Source organism: Nelumbo nucifera, chromosome 4 (genome assembly GCF_055504915.1).
Source record: "Nelumbo nucifera cultivar China Antique chromosome 4, China Antique-T2T, whole genome shotgun sequence".
NCBI classification, from domain to species: Eukaryota; Viridiplantae; Streptophyta; class Magnoliopsida; order Proteales; family Nelumbonaceae; genus Nelumbo; species Nelumbo nucifera.
Window position 1 is genome coordinate 14,687,546 of NC_142652.1, and position 15,759 is coordinate 14,703,304.

A 15,759-nucleotide genomic window follows, 5' to 3' on the forward strand; every position below is an offset into this window, starting at 1 on the left:
CCTTTGCTGACTGCTGACTTTCTCATAGAATGAACTCTAGACTGATCTGTCCCTTTGGAAAACGTTGACCAAGTAATACCCATGCTAACTTAAACAAGTTATATCATTAGATTTAAAAAGAATCTCCATTTCTATTAGAAAAGAAAGTTCCTTCCTTATGATTCTTGCATGTGCTGAAGCAAGAATAAGGAGTACCAAATTAAAGGAAGCAACGTCTCGATCGGCATTTGAAGTGCACATTGTCTATTGCTGTAGAGTAAATTGCCGTAATAAGCTCAATGGCTCACTGTGTATGCAAAGTTTATATTGATTATTACAATGAAGTGGTTGTTTTTAGTCATGAAAGATAGAATTAACTTCTCGATGCTATAACTTAGGTGTCAAGTCTTTTTACAAGGATCTTCTAGCAGTTTAGATGGTCAAAAGACATATTCAACTTTTTGGGTGGTGTTCTCTTTTTGGATTTTGAGAGGGGGGAAAAGTTGGTCAATGAAATTTTGGTTATGACTAAAAATCTCATGTTCTTTTTAGATTTATGTGGGGATCACAGAAAGTTTATTTTCTTGGGTATCACTTACCCAATTACCCGGGTAAATAACTTTCCTAGGTGGGTAAATAACTTTCCTACCTAAGGGGAAAATTGCCAACATTTGAATGAGACAGAAATGCCCTTTTTAATAATGGATTTTTATGACTAAAATAGTCATTACATTATTTACTTGGGAAATAAAAGAACATGGGTAAATAAAACTGACCCAGAGAACGAACTAGTCAAGGGTCCGACTCTCAAGTCAAACGGTCTGACCGTTCAAACTGAACAGTTGGCCCATTTTGGCAAAAAAAAAGGTCAAAACCGTTGAATGGTTCGAATGGTTCAACTGCCTGGGTCAGCGGTTGTTGACCAAATCAACATTTTTTTGCAAATATCCAGTTTTTTTGGTTCAACCGTCCGATCAGGCACAGTTTTGAAAACCATGGTAAAATGCACTTATCCAGATAGGAAAAACTTACCCAAGCAATTGCATTTACCCGGATAAGTAACTTACCAAAAAATGAATGGGCCTAAAGACAAAGACCGTTTGATAAACTGTTCAGTCTACTGGGTTTTTTAATACATGTTTAAAGGCTATTTATCATGCAAAAAGACCAAAAGGCTTGCTTTCCAAAATTTGTTTTTTTTGTCTTTTTGGGTCTTTCCATACATGTCTTTTGGTCTTTCAACTTTTGATTATCAAATGAAAAAAGACCAATTTTCAATCTTTTTAGCTTGCCATAAAAACTTGCCAAACTTCCTTAATAAGTTGAAATTTCATTTTAATTTGGTTTTGAGAAAAATAAAATATAAATAGAAAGTTGAAGGAAAGCTCTTAAATTTGTTGCTGAATGATGCTCTCATGTTTGATTCCTTGAAGCACTCTATGCCCATGCCAAAAGAGGCAAAATTGAATTTTACTACACCATAATCCAAAGAAATTGTTATTTAGGGGGTAGTTTACAGTATGGATGAAAAATTGGTGGGTGTGGAACCACTATAGTAGGGACAAACCCTCACCACAACACTCCACAGGTGTTCTAAAATGTGGAGAGACTCTGTGCAGTGGTCCATTCCACACCCACAGTGGCATTTTGTAGGTGTGATCGATCTACACTTTTTATTTTATGTATTTGATGTAAAGTTATGAAGTAATCTACACAATCAATCATAAAATGTTTAATTTTTATAATTTATATTATAAATAAATTAAGAAAACATCGACAATTAAATATTAATTTTAACAAAAAATGGTAATAAAATAATTAAAAATGAAAACTTATTTTATTGATAAAAATATTAAAAAATTAATAAAGCAAACAAAATAACAAATTACAAGACAATCATAGCATCAAATTATTTATGCAAACTAATAAAATATGACAGACAAACATAGCATCAAAATATTGGTCCATTAGACCACCTACTAGTTAGTGAAAAAGAACTTGAAGAGCTATTGTAGAGTAAAGAGAAATGTGCGATGTATCATATCAATGAGTGAGAAAAATAAATTATCAAAACACTTAGGGCCAAACTCAGCCACGAGAAAAATGAGTGAACAAGATTTTGGGTTGTGGACTGGACTGGTCCACAATAGGCCCCGTTCATGACAAACCAAACATTGTGGCAGTCCGGATCTCCTATCCACAAGAACCTTGCCCACATCTACCCATAACACACTACTCCCCGTGAATTGGGAACATCACCCCCTGCATAATACTATGCAGATGATGAAATGTTCTCCATGTGTGACTGCGATAAACATGGGCAGGCGATCCGGACTCATCCCATGGTGTAGACCAAAATGGGCCATCCACGAGATGACCACGGTGTGAACACGAACACAGCCTCGTGACTTGGGTTTGGTCAGAAAAAAAAAAAAAAGAAAAAGAAAATTGTGGCTCATAAGTTTTGACCAATGTGCCCAGAAATCTTCCATGGGAACCGGATACTGGGCCAATTGTAACACACCACGTCAGCTTAATAGTGGACCCCACGTGTGTAGGGCTGACATGGTGTATATGATTAATTGACCCAGTTACTAGTAGTATTCTGTAGACGATTGCAACTCTCGTGAATATACCAGATGATAAATACATAGTAGTTCTCGGTTCTTTTTTTCTAGTTAGGCTCTTGACTGTCTGTCTACATTTTAAACTATTTTCCCTACCTACCATTTATTTTTCTTTTTCGGTAAGCAAGTCTTGCCATACTGAGAAGTCTTTCTTTGGACCTCGTCTTCCCGCAATTAAGGGTGAAGATAATGACCAAAGACTGTAATGGCACTCAAACTTTCAATACGCTCATGTTTTCTTTTCACTCGTCAAAGTAAGAAAGATAAAACAAACTAATGGAAAGTTACAAGAGAATGGAGAAAATTGATAACTGAACATTAATTGTCCAAGGGAACAGGGATTAGATACAAATTATATGATGAGACTCGTGGTTTTTGAACCGCCGTTAGCTTAAAAACCGTTCAAGCAATTGGTTCTGATTTACCTTAAATTCGGTCTTTGGCTAAAAGTTGTTAAAAAAGTTAACAATCCGTTGACTTAGACGGTCAAACCATCGACCTGTTTAATGATTTTAGCTGTTTTTTATTTTTAATTTTTTTTTTTATCAAAACAGACTATCCATTCAAATCATCGACCCGCAAACTGGTGACCAGAACAATTCCATTTCTGGGTCACATTTTAAAACCATGATGAGACTAACATAGTTTCCAGTTCAGGAAGATGAAGTAATAATTATAAAAGAAAAGCTTAGATGTTGTATTGTTATATATTCAAACGGATTTTGACCAGTACAAATCATCAATAAGGTATGATCTAGTTTACATTTAACCCCCTTCGTTTACCGTATTTAATGGGGATAAATTGGTCAACTGATAAATTGACTACAAGACTCATGTTCATTTGTCACTATATTGAATCCATAGATTGTGTCTGACTTTCTATAATATTTATACTATATTTATTCAGTATAGATCATAAAAGTTAATATTTATTATATAACATCAACTTATTTTTCAACCCTTTACACATATATTATAATTAAAGTCTAAATGGAGTTGTCTAAATTCCACAGCTTGAGATATTGACAGAGTTTTCCCCACATGACACGTTAGTTTAACAAGACTCTTTCTAAGACTATCAACTCCATTCAAGGTTTTGCGTATTGGAAAGGTAAATTTAAGAGACGTATCGAGATACATCTTAGATATGTATGGATACGGATGAAAACTTAAGATATACATGGAAACACATGAAAAATGCTATAAATACTCTAATAAATCATAAATAAACATCAATATCACTAAATATAAGACATAAATGAGTTACTTATGCATAAAAATAGCACGTTTTAGTGGGTTTTATGAAAAAAACATATTATAATCAATAAACGGGAAGTCGGGAACAGAAACATAATATCTAATTATGGACATAATAGATCAAATAACTATTTTGCATGTTTTATTTTAATTTTCTAAAAACTAAATAATTATTTATTTTTATTCAAATAATTATTTTGCATGTTTTATTCTAAAAATTAAATCAAAATTAAGAAAAGTAAATATGTAGCAAAAAATTGAATGGATTTATGGACACAATAGATGAAATAATTATTTTGTATATTTTATTCTAAAAGTAAACTAAAATTAAAAAAAAAAATATTAATGATTCAATGTTTTAAAACACAGACGTGTTCCACTACCTAGAAACATGAAGTATAATTCAAAACTCAAGAGGCGTAAGCTTCCTTAAGAGGAGGAAGGAGGAAGGGGGGATTTCATTTTTTTCTTTATCTTTAATAAAAATCTTTTATATTAAAAAAATGTAAAAACATATTTATTTTCACTCCTTTTTACACAACCTTGAAAAACTTATTGAATCATGGCATCTTGCAAATTTATAAATGTTTTTGGCAAACTTTTTACAAGATTTGAGTCTTTAGAAAGGTTAAAAAGCTTTTTGGAGGGTTTGAGAAAGAAAGAGGGCTTCTGAAATGGGTTTAGAAGCCCTCTTTCGAAATCACTTCTATTTGTGTTTAAACAACAGTAAAATCGTTGTGTATCGACTGTCGGTAGCGTATCGGCTGATACACGACCGAAACTCATCGATACAACACTGATACGGCGTTGATACACCTTCGGCACGACGAAAAGGAATGGTACGATTGATTTCGAACTGTTCCCCATGCCGGAAGCCTTAAGATACGGTACGTATTGGCCAATTCGAGCCGATACGTGACGAAATTTTGAACCTTGGGTGCATTACTCGGTGAATTAACAAAGCCTTGTTGACCGCCAAAGACTTTCTCCCAGCCCGTCCCATACTCCCATTGGCTTAGTGCTTGTTTGGGAAGACTTTCATGCAGCAGTCTAATGGTCTATAAGTTATGTTCGGTAAAAAAAAAAAAACCAAAAAGCCCACACATTTGTCACTCAGCCAAAAAAATTGTCTCTACGATGAAACTCGTTTCAGTAAATTGTTCTAAGCGACTCCATACTGAAAACTATGGTTTTTGAACTGCGGTTGATTCGGATGTCGGACTGTTAAAAAAGTCAATAACCCATTGACCCTGACTGTCAAACCGTCAACCTATTCAATGGTTTTTTGCCATTTTCTTATTTTTAATTATTTTTTTAATTTTGTCAGAATGAACATTCCATTTGAACCAGACAGTCGAACCATTAAACCAGAAAGGTGAAAACAGCTCAATCAGAGCTTCAGCCTTCCGCCTGTACAGATGGACCCAATGCTTAATTGAATTGAATACACAAACTTTGTGTATCCGAGATTTGCTCAACCCAATTCGCGCTGTGGAGGCTGGTCTCTTTCTTACGCCCATAAGCTCTTCATCTCCAGTCAAGACAACCTTCCATGCCCCAACCATCTTTTGTAAATTAATAGTTGTACAGTTCGGCCTTCGGTTCCACGCCCATAATCTCTTTCTTATGCTGTCAAACCAGTAGTGACCCACAACCCGGAGGCAAAAACAGTTCGGCCTCCAGATCGGTTTTTATAACATTGTGCACATCTACCCATGAATGACCGTCGTGTTTGCTTGTGGGTAAGCAGAATTGGACTCCCAAGATCAAGATACCCATCATGTTTTTTGGAGAATCAAATAAAAAGGGGATAGAAGGGGGAAAAAAGGGCAATATGAACACAAAAGATTGGAAAGACAAATGATATCGAGAAAGTACTTAAATTTTCCTTCATCTATCATCATTTCTTTTTTCATAAAACTGCACAAACTCCCATCAACATGCCTGAGCTTCGGCGAGTATAAACACAAATTGTTCTGATCTTGGTTCTATTATATATTCATGGGGGTCAGATAAAACAAAAATGGGCTACTTGGAAACAAGACCAATTCGGCAGAACAAGGTGAATACTTTTAGTACCTACAGTCCCAGTTCTCCATCCTTCTGCGTATACCGAAGTCCGCCGCATTGGTGCCAACCAACTTGACAGTCTGTAAGATCAAGTATGGGTTGTTTGATGTTATCACATGAACATACTAATTACCTGATGACAATGGTTACATCAATGTGATGTCAACTTTGATAAGTTGACACTAAATGTTTTTCCTGATATGAGCTCTTACTTGCACTGCCTTGGCCGGAAGTTGTCATTTGATAATAAAGAGGCAATTAGAGTTTCAAGCCTTTTAGCACCAGGACCTGGCCTGAGGATTTTGGTGTTTCCGACAACCAAGCATGGGTCACTCCCATTTTCCTTGCTTCCAATGCACCACCCACCTGGAACAAGCATCCCGGGCTCTCGGGACAAAAGTTCAGCATCTATCTTGTCAAGGACTGGGTCGTTTCTATGGAATTTTCTGGCAAATGGGGCATTGCTGTTGGTCATCCTTGACATGTCATTGAGGGTGAGGAGGTGCGGATGCTGCTTGGGGGGATTGTCCCATGATATGAAATGCAGATCACTGTTAACAGTGGTGTTGCGAAATTCCTGAGCATTACAGATGACAGTATGAAAGTAGCCTTCCGGGGAGGAGATGAAGTTTGCATAGTACATGAGAACAGTTCGTGGTAGGTTGTCCCATCCCCATATGCAGAAGTCAATGAAGGACCTAGAAAGTGCCATCCAGGCAGAACCTGCCAACATAAAACATAGAAGCACAAATTAAATGTGATGAGCAATTAAGAAAACACGTGATTGCTTATTCGCCAATGTCTATATAGAACAGACCATCAGTCATCAGATTATAGGTAAGCCTTAACAATTCCAGTGTGAGCATTTCAAAAGAAGTACTCGTGCATTTCCTATTTCTTGTTCTGAATGATCATGTTATCCCATTGATGTCAATGTTACGCAACAATATCTCAATTAAGAAAGCATGCAGTTTATCTCATTTGACAACACAAAAGTTAAGGCAGCTCCAAATATAATTATTAGAAGATAGCCCAATTTACGAATTATAGAATTTTTTCTTCCAGTAGTGAAATTTGGCGTCCTCAGTTCAGGATAACAGGGAAGCTTGTTCTCAAAGTGACCTCATTATGTTGAAAAGACCATGATTGGAGCTAGAATAGAAAGTCAAATTTGTCTAGATTGAAGGTAAAGGGTTAAATGATAGGACAAGATTGGAGCTAGAAGAGAAAACCCTCTGCTGCTTCTTTTTTTCTCCGTCTCTTTACAAATGAGGATTATTTGGAGGGAATTCCTCCTTTACAAATTACAAGATTGTTACATTATAACAAGAAGCATAATATAATGGTAGTCCCAGTTCACTTTATAGTTTTTAATGCTAAAATGGTCTTAAGTACAAAGCATGCAAAGTGTAGACGTTACTCTATAAATCATAACAAGGGCATACGCCATTTGCCATATATGAGGCAAAAAGCAATGTGCATGCCTCTATAACTGAGGCATACGCCACATGCGTATTTATGTCATATACCTTGACACATCTTCACTATGCCTCACGCCCTCACCTGCATTGCCTTATAAAAAATTGGTCTTTTAAATTAAGGTAGCTATGTGATCCTACAAGCAATTCTGACACTATGATTGTTGACCATGCCAATCTTGCAGAAATAGCTAAGGTGGGGATGGGGTCCTGTGGACAAGTAGGGGTTCAATAATTTAGATCTAGTGGTGGACTTTTTAGGGGCAAGAAAGGTGATTCCAGCGACTAATGATGAAGAATACATAAGGAGAAGCAAGTGTTGTCCACGATGGAGTGAAAGAACCTTTTACATTAGAATAGAAGAGGAGAGAGAGAGAGAGAGAGAGATGTTGCTACAGCCAGAATTCAGTAAACTAAATTTTTTAATGATATCAGTGCTTTTAACTAGGAAATTGACCAAAATTAGCTCTTAATTACCTTAAAACTAAGGAAAACCCCTGTATAACTTATTGGGACACTCAAATATGGAATATTTGAATCCAACTCCTAAACCTACTCCAATGACTTATCACTAACTTTATGAGAGAGAGAGAGAGAGAGAACACCAAGATACACCAAAAATTTAGAAACTCAATAAACCTCCAATTGCCACCTAATGTTCTAATCCATGCAAAATGGACAAGTTTTGACCCTTGAAAATTATGCTGAACAAAAATGATGGGATTACTACAACTTTTTTCCCCACTTGCATCATCCAGTTTCTATTTAATTCTGCAAGTAATGTAGGTATTGTATTAAGATAAAATGAGAAAGTACAAACCTTTAGCTATGTAAAAGAACTGTACATGAACAATGTTACAAGGGGTGCTTATGTGTTTGATATTGCAAGAGTTTTCTAAAAGAATTCTTGTAAGTGATTATACTGTCTGTTCGGTGCAAGAATTACTGGGGGTACTACTTACATGCTTGATATTACAAGGACTTTAATGGTCAACATTCTTCAATACATATTCCTCAGGTCATCATTCTTTTTATCAGCATCATGCCATGGACAACATGATGACTGCAACAACTTCAGTCGCCACCATACTTCACAATTAAGGCACTGAGCAGGGGAAAGTCCAGAAAATTATCTACATTCCTCATGGCACCAGTGCCACACCAGATCATACACTGGTATGGACCTACAGCTAGAAACATTCAGAAAATCAACATGACCTAATAAAACATAACATCACATTTTGAATCAATGGATATATGGCAGAATAAACCAGCTCAGGAAGCCTTAAAACTAAAAAGCATCCATATCAGATCACCTTAAGAATGGCATCTTGATCTTAATTTGGGATGTTCACAGTCCAGGAAAACTTAGAGCTCATGAATGCCCACCAGTAACTGGCTCAGCAATATTATTCAAACATACTTAAAAAAGAACCCAGTAGATGCAACCTATGGATCCCACCTGATTTTGTCATATTACAAAATCAAGGAAACTCAGTAGTGTGCAAGAGCCTACCTCCAACACCAAATAGATGTACAGTAAGGAAGATTTAGGTAGGCCAACAAAAACGAAGACTTAGACCTGAAATCAACCTTGCATGGAGGTTGAACACCACAGTAAACAAGTCAAGATATTCCTCCTTTGAACACCATAGTGAACAAGTCAAGATATTCTCCTTTAAGGACCAGAAAAAACACCATACCCATCAATCTCTTTTGAAAAATATCTATTGTGTATTCTTCAATAAGAAATGATGGACTTCTCCTTAAGATTATGCCAATGATTTCAAAGATTAAGTTTAACCTGAAGATCTTCTTTCCTTTATGTGTACTGTACACTTCACCTATCCACTCATTTACTTGGCGGGTTGGAAATGGATTGAATCACCCATTGGGTCATCTTAAATGGGCTCTGTTGGATCAGGTTGTGGGTATCCACCAGGTTAACTGCTTATGAATAAATTGCCTAGCCATTTTCTCATTAATTCCCATTGTCCCTTCATTAAAATTCAAGTAACTCATTGACTTAAGCCATAATTACTGTAATTAATTCCCAATCCATAATTAATGCATTAAATTATTATTAATTGCTGAAAAATGAAAATAATTATTAAGTCAAACTACTAATACCTAGCATTTTTTTGATAAATAAATTCATTTCCATTAAAATAATGATTGGATACAAGAAAATCCCTTTAAAGGCGCGAGATGCCGCCTCCCCTAACAGCAAATACAAGAACTATAATCAATTGCTGTAATCAATTTCCATTAAAATACTAATACCTAGCATTTACTCAACCTGTAACCAATTGCTGTAATTAATTCCAAGTAGAGTAGAGGTGGTAGCAGTCACATTTGGCATAGTAATGGTTTACCGCATACCTGACCCAAATTAGCACAAGCCTAATCTAGTTGAATGGTTTAGCAATCTGATCCAGTCCAAAACCAGTTCAACTGACAAATTTACAAAGGTCTTGACAAAATCAGCTAGTCCAGTCTGCTGCTTATAAGAGAAAAAAGGCTAGTCTGGTCCAATCCGTTTTCCACACCATTAACAGATCTGGTTGGCCAGTTCAACTGTGGGTTGAAAACACAACCCTACACACTCTTTATTCTCTATCCTCTTTCTCTTTGAAGTTTGAACTTAATCATATCTCACTAATTCCCATTATCCTTCCATTTAGATTCAAATCAATTAACTAAACCATTAACTTTCATTAATTGCTAATCCAAATAATTAACTCCACTTAAATTCCCCATGTAAAAATGTGCAAGTGATGTGATTTGAACCTAGAACACCTATGTGAGAAACAAGCATTTTTACCATTAAGCCATGTCTAACCAAGTTATTAAAAATAAGTTGGTTTTAACTTTCAAGCCATTTTCATAAAACTAAAGTTGTTACAAGGTTAAAAGGTTAGGCGGGTTGAATTGGGTCAAGGCAGGTTTGGTTTGAAACCAACCCACTTAATTTTATTTAAATGGATCCTTAACAGGTTGGCAGGTTAGATCTCTTGGTTGAAGCTCAGTCCGAACCCAACCTTCCCAAACCCTATTCACATAGGGTACTGAATCCAACATGAAAGGGTAATTTTGCTACTTTTTTTTTTTCAAAATAGAACTCTACAAACTTGCCCCTTCCCCCACAAAATTACAATTTTTGGGACAAGAAAGCACCCACACAATATATATTGCCACTTAGATTCAATATATGGTGGGCAATAAATCAACCTACCGAATAAGAAAGTACAAAATATTCAACAAAAAAAGGTACAAACATTATCAAGAACATATTAAGAAGTAATGGTTAACTCTTAGGAGTGCAAATCGGGCAGGTTGGGCCAGGTTTATGGTCAACCCGGGTCTGACCCTAAAATTTGGGCTTAAGGCCCAAGCCCGAGGTCAAGCCCGATTTTCCCAACCCGAGCCCAGCCCACACTTTAATTTGATGCACTCAGGTTGGGTCAGGCCCGGGCCGGGCTCGGGTTGGTTAATGAACCCACTCTAAAATTATGTGTGGGCTGGGTTCGGGCTACCTAGGGGCTAGGCCTGAGCCCAGCCCAAAAATAAAAAAGCCCGATTTCTTGGGCCTATGCCGAGCCCGTGTAAAATTTCGGGCTGGGCCTGCCCAAGTTGCACCCCTATTAACTCTTGAAGAAGGTCAATCTCACAATATTTGAGATTTTTTTTTCCTTTTATGGGAATCAATCACAATGTTTAAGAATTTCCTTAAAACGTTTGTACAGCAGGTGGCAAAGTGATCTTCAATACCATAAAGATTCACATGTTAAATAAAAAATCATCACCTTGGTGTAAATTTTGAAATATATAATTGATACCATTACGAATTAATAAGCTATTTCTTTTGATACCAATAGCCTATCATCTTTGCAATCCACTTGACTAATTAGTAATTAAAATGTATCTATACCTTCAGAGCTATACTGAACCTATGAATTTAAAATCATGTACACTGGGAAATTCAAAGAAATACCTTTTCCGATAAGTAATTCAATGAATACTTTTACATGGAAAGCAATTTAAGTTCAATGACAGTTTGTGACATTACATATTTTAACAAATTTCATCCATGGTTATGTGTACCTTGCACATCTTTCCTATTCCTTCAGATAGGAACCAGGGTGCTGAACACCGTGGCTGATTCTTTAGATAAAGCTGGGGTAGATAGGGGCTTCTTTGTATATTGCTTAACGAGAGTTACTTTTTCTCAAAAAATATGAGATTGTTTGCAAGATTAGTGAAGCACACTTTCCTCAGGTTAATTTCCTCTCAACAAATTTCTACCCTAGCTGAGAAAGAAATTTATAAAGTGATTCTCTAATTTTGGATTGCATATTCTGTGCAGTTTCTAGAGAATGTAACTCCAATTTTCTAGTAAAAGAAGTTGACATCAGTGATGCAAATGGATATTACTTGGTCTGGAATATTCCTTTCTTTAATAATTCATGTCTACTTTTTGTCCTCATTTACGGAAAGATTTACAATTTCCAGTTCAATAATTTCCAAAATTCTTCACCTATTTCATGTGGAAAAGGAAAAAAACTGATTGCAGATTCATAGAGAATATTAGGTCCGACCAAATTATACACTAGAGGTATCTTTGGCATATTGAAGCATTTAGGCAAAACAGTATAGAATTAACTTGTAGATGAGATACCACATGGAGATCATAAGCACAAATTGGAATAAATTATATGGAATCCACATGGTAATGAGAAGCAGATAATAGTTTAAAGTCATTTCCAAATAAAATTAAACAACAGACGGGGAAAAAATAAATTAGCTGGAAAGTCACATCAGAACGTCTAAACTCATGGAACAAGATGACTGCGGATGAAGTAATTTGATAAAGGCAAACCAGAAGAAAACAGGATAAGAAGAACTACCTGTAGTTGCAATGGCATAAGAAGCGAAAAAAAATCAAAACAAAAAATAAACAAGTTCAGCATTAAACCTGTAAAGAGTTTGAAGGCAGTTGGAACGCTTCGCCTTTGGGTAACCCAGAAGATGTCAACTTTCTTCGTCATGTAAAGCCCGGGATCTATGATAATTGGCTTTGCCCGTTGGTACCTACGCAAGAATGAAATAAATCACATCCAAATTCCCAACCTTCAAAGCAAAAATAGATTTTTTTAAGATAAAAAAAAGGAAGGGAGATTAGCGTACTCCTTCCACCCGATATTACTCGTATGATCGATGAAATTGAGATCCCGTGGCAAATAAGAGAATGTGTGCAGCAGATCTAATCACCCAAAACCAAGAATCAATCAACTAATCAAATAAAATGTTTAATAAAATAGAACTACAAAAAATCAAAACCCTCAAAACGTCGAAGCGGAAAACAACAAACTGACCGTCCTGAGTAACGAGTGGGTAATCAGAGGCACTGAGATTGATGAACCAATCCCAATCGCCGCCCTCCTTCAACAAGATGGCAGCAGCGTGAAGCGTGTTGGCGACCATGGTAGGGCCCCTGTAGGTAACCAGATTGGCCTTGGTAATCACCCAAACATTGCCGACGGAAGAAAAAACGGGATGATTCTTAACGTAATCGTGGAGATCGAGTCGTTCTTTGGGAGGGGACTCGAGGTCGAGATGAACAACGTAGCGGTTGTGAGGATGGTAGAGAGCTTGGAGGGTACGCTTGACCATTTCGCCATCTCCAACAGTGCCTGAGATAAGGTAGGCAAAACGAGGAGGGGGAGGGAGGGAGGAGACTGATAAAGGATGGAGCCTGGACTCGACGAAGATAGCATTAGAGGCCGTGGAGGAGCGATAGAGCGGGAAATATAAGAACCCATCTGTAGACGTCAACGTTGTGAGGAATAGAAGGAAGAGCGAGACTAAAGAACCTATGGCCAAGGGGAAAATCCATTTTCTTTCCATGTTTGGCGATTGCCTCGTGTTCAAGTAGCTCTTCAATCTCTTCATTGCATTCCTGCGCCTCTCCCCTTCTGTTTTAGAGAGAGAGAGAGAGAGAGAGAGATTTCTGCAACAGATTCGCTATGAATTAGAAGCTGATCCGTCCGTGAGGGTAAGAGCTGAAGAACTTCAATTGGTGCTGAAGGAGAAGAGGAGAAAAATTGAGGAATTTCGAGTGTTTGTGTCTCTTTACCTCTCTTATCTCTGGAGCTACTGCAGTCGTCCGGAGTGACTACGCTTCCACGCTTCCCCCCTAATGAAGGGAAAACCCATTTTCTTTATTTAATAAAATATTTTTTTTTTCTTTGAATTCAAATTTTTTATTAAGGAACTCTTTGCGTTGCGTGATGCCGTACACGTACAACTGGTTTGATCGATTGGTAGATTATATTGATGGGTAGATGATAATTGGTCCCACCTATCCAACAAAATGAATCTCTTCAAATTCAAAGCCGATCGGGTCGTCGATCTGATAAGTGATGACAAAAGGATCACCGTCTACTACGTATACTTGTATTGTATGACAATGATACATTAACCATACAAAGAGAGGTGGGGCCGGGAAGGCGGGGGAGTGGATCCCACAGAAAAAGACATCAGGCATCAGCTAAGAATGCAATGCAACGGAAGACTCCGGATCTCCTGCCCACGCAACCCACAATATACAATCCCCGTGAATTGAAAACATTTCTCACTCTATAATACTATAGAGAGGATGAGATGTTCTATGGCTGCAAAAAACGTGGGCTGCAGATCCGGGCTCAGTTCAATTTATGTGTTTTCTATGTCTTATTATTACCGTGGGTCCCATCTCATCCGTGTAGTCTTGCACGTGATAATAAGTCGTTGGGATATCTTTTTTCACACGCGTGACTAACAAGTCAGGATTGAGGGAGGGAGAGGACTGGGGAGTTGAGTAGTTCTTCAATTTCATAAATACTTTAATAAAAAAAGGAGATGACTGGGGCCCTGGGGGTTGCGTTAAGTCAACACCCAGGATCAAGAGATCAGACGGTCAGGATCATCTCTCTTAGATGGGAGCTGTTGGGACAGAACTATAAAAGAGGAAGAAATGTGACAAAGATTTTACAGACTGAAAATATAATAATATATATATATATGTATATACCAGAAAGACTTTGACCAATCACCCTTGGTGTGTTTTGAAGAAAATCCACCTGATTGGATATCACTTTTATGATGGTTGATTGGTTATAATAAGTTTTCCGGAATCATAATCAAACCCTTGAGATATATTTCCACCTCTTTAATGATGAAAATTTGTTTTCTTTGTCATTTACATCGAAATAAATTAAAAGGAGTGAAAAAAAGGGTTTGATGTAAAAGGAGCAATAATAATAACTGAAATAGTTTTAGTCTTGAAAAATTTAGGTCCATCCTAGGGAGAAATAAATGCATCCCAGGTAAAAAATAAAAGGAATTAAAGAAGGGCTTATCAGATATATGTAGGTATATTTGGAAAAGCAAAACTGTATGAGGAAGAAAGGCATAATTAATGTAAGAAAAAGGAAAAGTTTATTGCTTTCTCCAAGCTCCTTTATAAGCACAAGGCTGTTGTCAATAAAAACTAGCAAGATCATAGCTTCTCCATTTGCTCAAGCTTTCACTTCTCTTTTCTGTCCTTTTTCTTTCTTTTTGTTGGGTAAAATTGGGTTAGGTGGATCCAACCTTTTCTTTTCCTTGGGAGGGGGGTTAAAAAAAGTTACCAAAGTAAGACTACACACCATAATATAGGAATCTCACCTATTACAGCCTATCAAAAGAATCAACTCCACAGAATAAAAGTAATCTCATTTACAAGAGTGCACAAAGAAGGTAAAAAGTTGCAACTTGGTTTAATGAAAATGAACTACATTGCATTGATAAACTGCATCTAGTACTTGAGGGATCAATGACAATCGCCAATTCAGACTCCAGGAAAATAAAATCCTGTCCGATATTAGTATCCAGATCTAATTTCATAGCATTGTCTGTAGCATGATGAATATGGTCAACCGCCACCAACAAAGGTCTGTGCTGAAAGTGCTAGCTTGAACATTAATGCTCCAGCAGTTGGACTACCTGCCAACCATCTGACAGTGAGAGCTGAAGTTTGAAAGAGTCATAGGTAATACAAGTTTACACCTGCATTTTTGTCATAGTGCCAACTAGAAGGTATCACAGACCTTTTTACATAGATCATAACACAGAAGCACTAATGTTGCATCAGTGTGAAAGCATCAGATTTGAGGCCATCTGAAAACCCAGTTGAGTCATCACTAATAAAATTTTCTGTTATGAAGCTCAGTAATTTTAATTAACTGATTAAAAACCTCCACTGCCAAGTCATTCCCAGGTAGATGTCTGGACATTTAAAACCACCATGCTACATTGAGCCATTCATG

At 36.9% G+C, this 15,759-nt stretch overlaps 1 protein-coding gene across 2 annotated transcripts; it reads right to left on the reverse strand.

The window, feature by feature from the left end:
- Positions 1–5,729: 5,729 nt before the first annotated feature.
- Positions 5,730–13,683, reverse strand: LOC104608036 (beta-glucuronosyltransferase GlcAT14B). 2 transcript variants are annotated; one of them, XM_010273882.2, is made up of 5 exons: positions 13,548–13,683; positions 12,787–13,421; positions 12,599–12,674; positions 12,387–12,502; positions 5,730–6,656 (listed from the first exon to the last, which is right to left on the reverse strand). In XM_010273882.2, the coding sequence occupies exons 2-5, from the start codon at positions 13,361–13,363 to the stop codon at positions 6,142–6,144; spliced, it is 1,284 nt and encodes a 427-aa protein (XP_010272184.1). In that variant the 5' UTR covers positions 13,364–13,421; positions 13,548–13,683; the 3' UTR covers positions 5,730–6,141. The 2 variants fall into 2 exon arrangements, with proteins under 2 accessions (XP_010272184.1, XP_088759446.1); XM_088903320.1 differs by having other exon boundaries at positions 12,787–13,609.
- Positions 13,684–15,759: the final 2,076 nt, after the last annotated feature.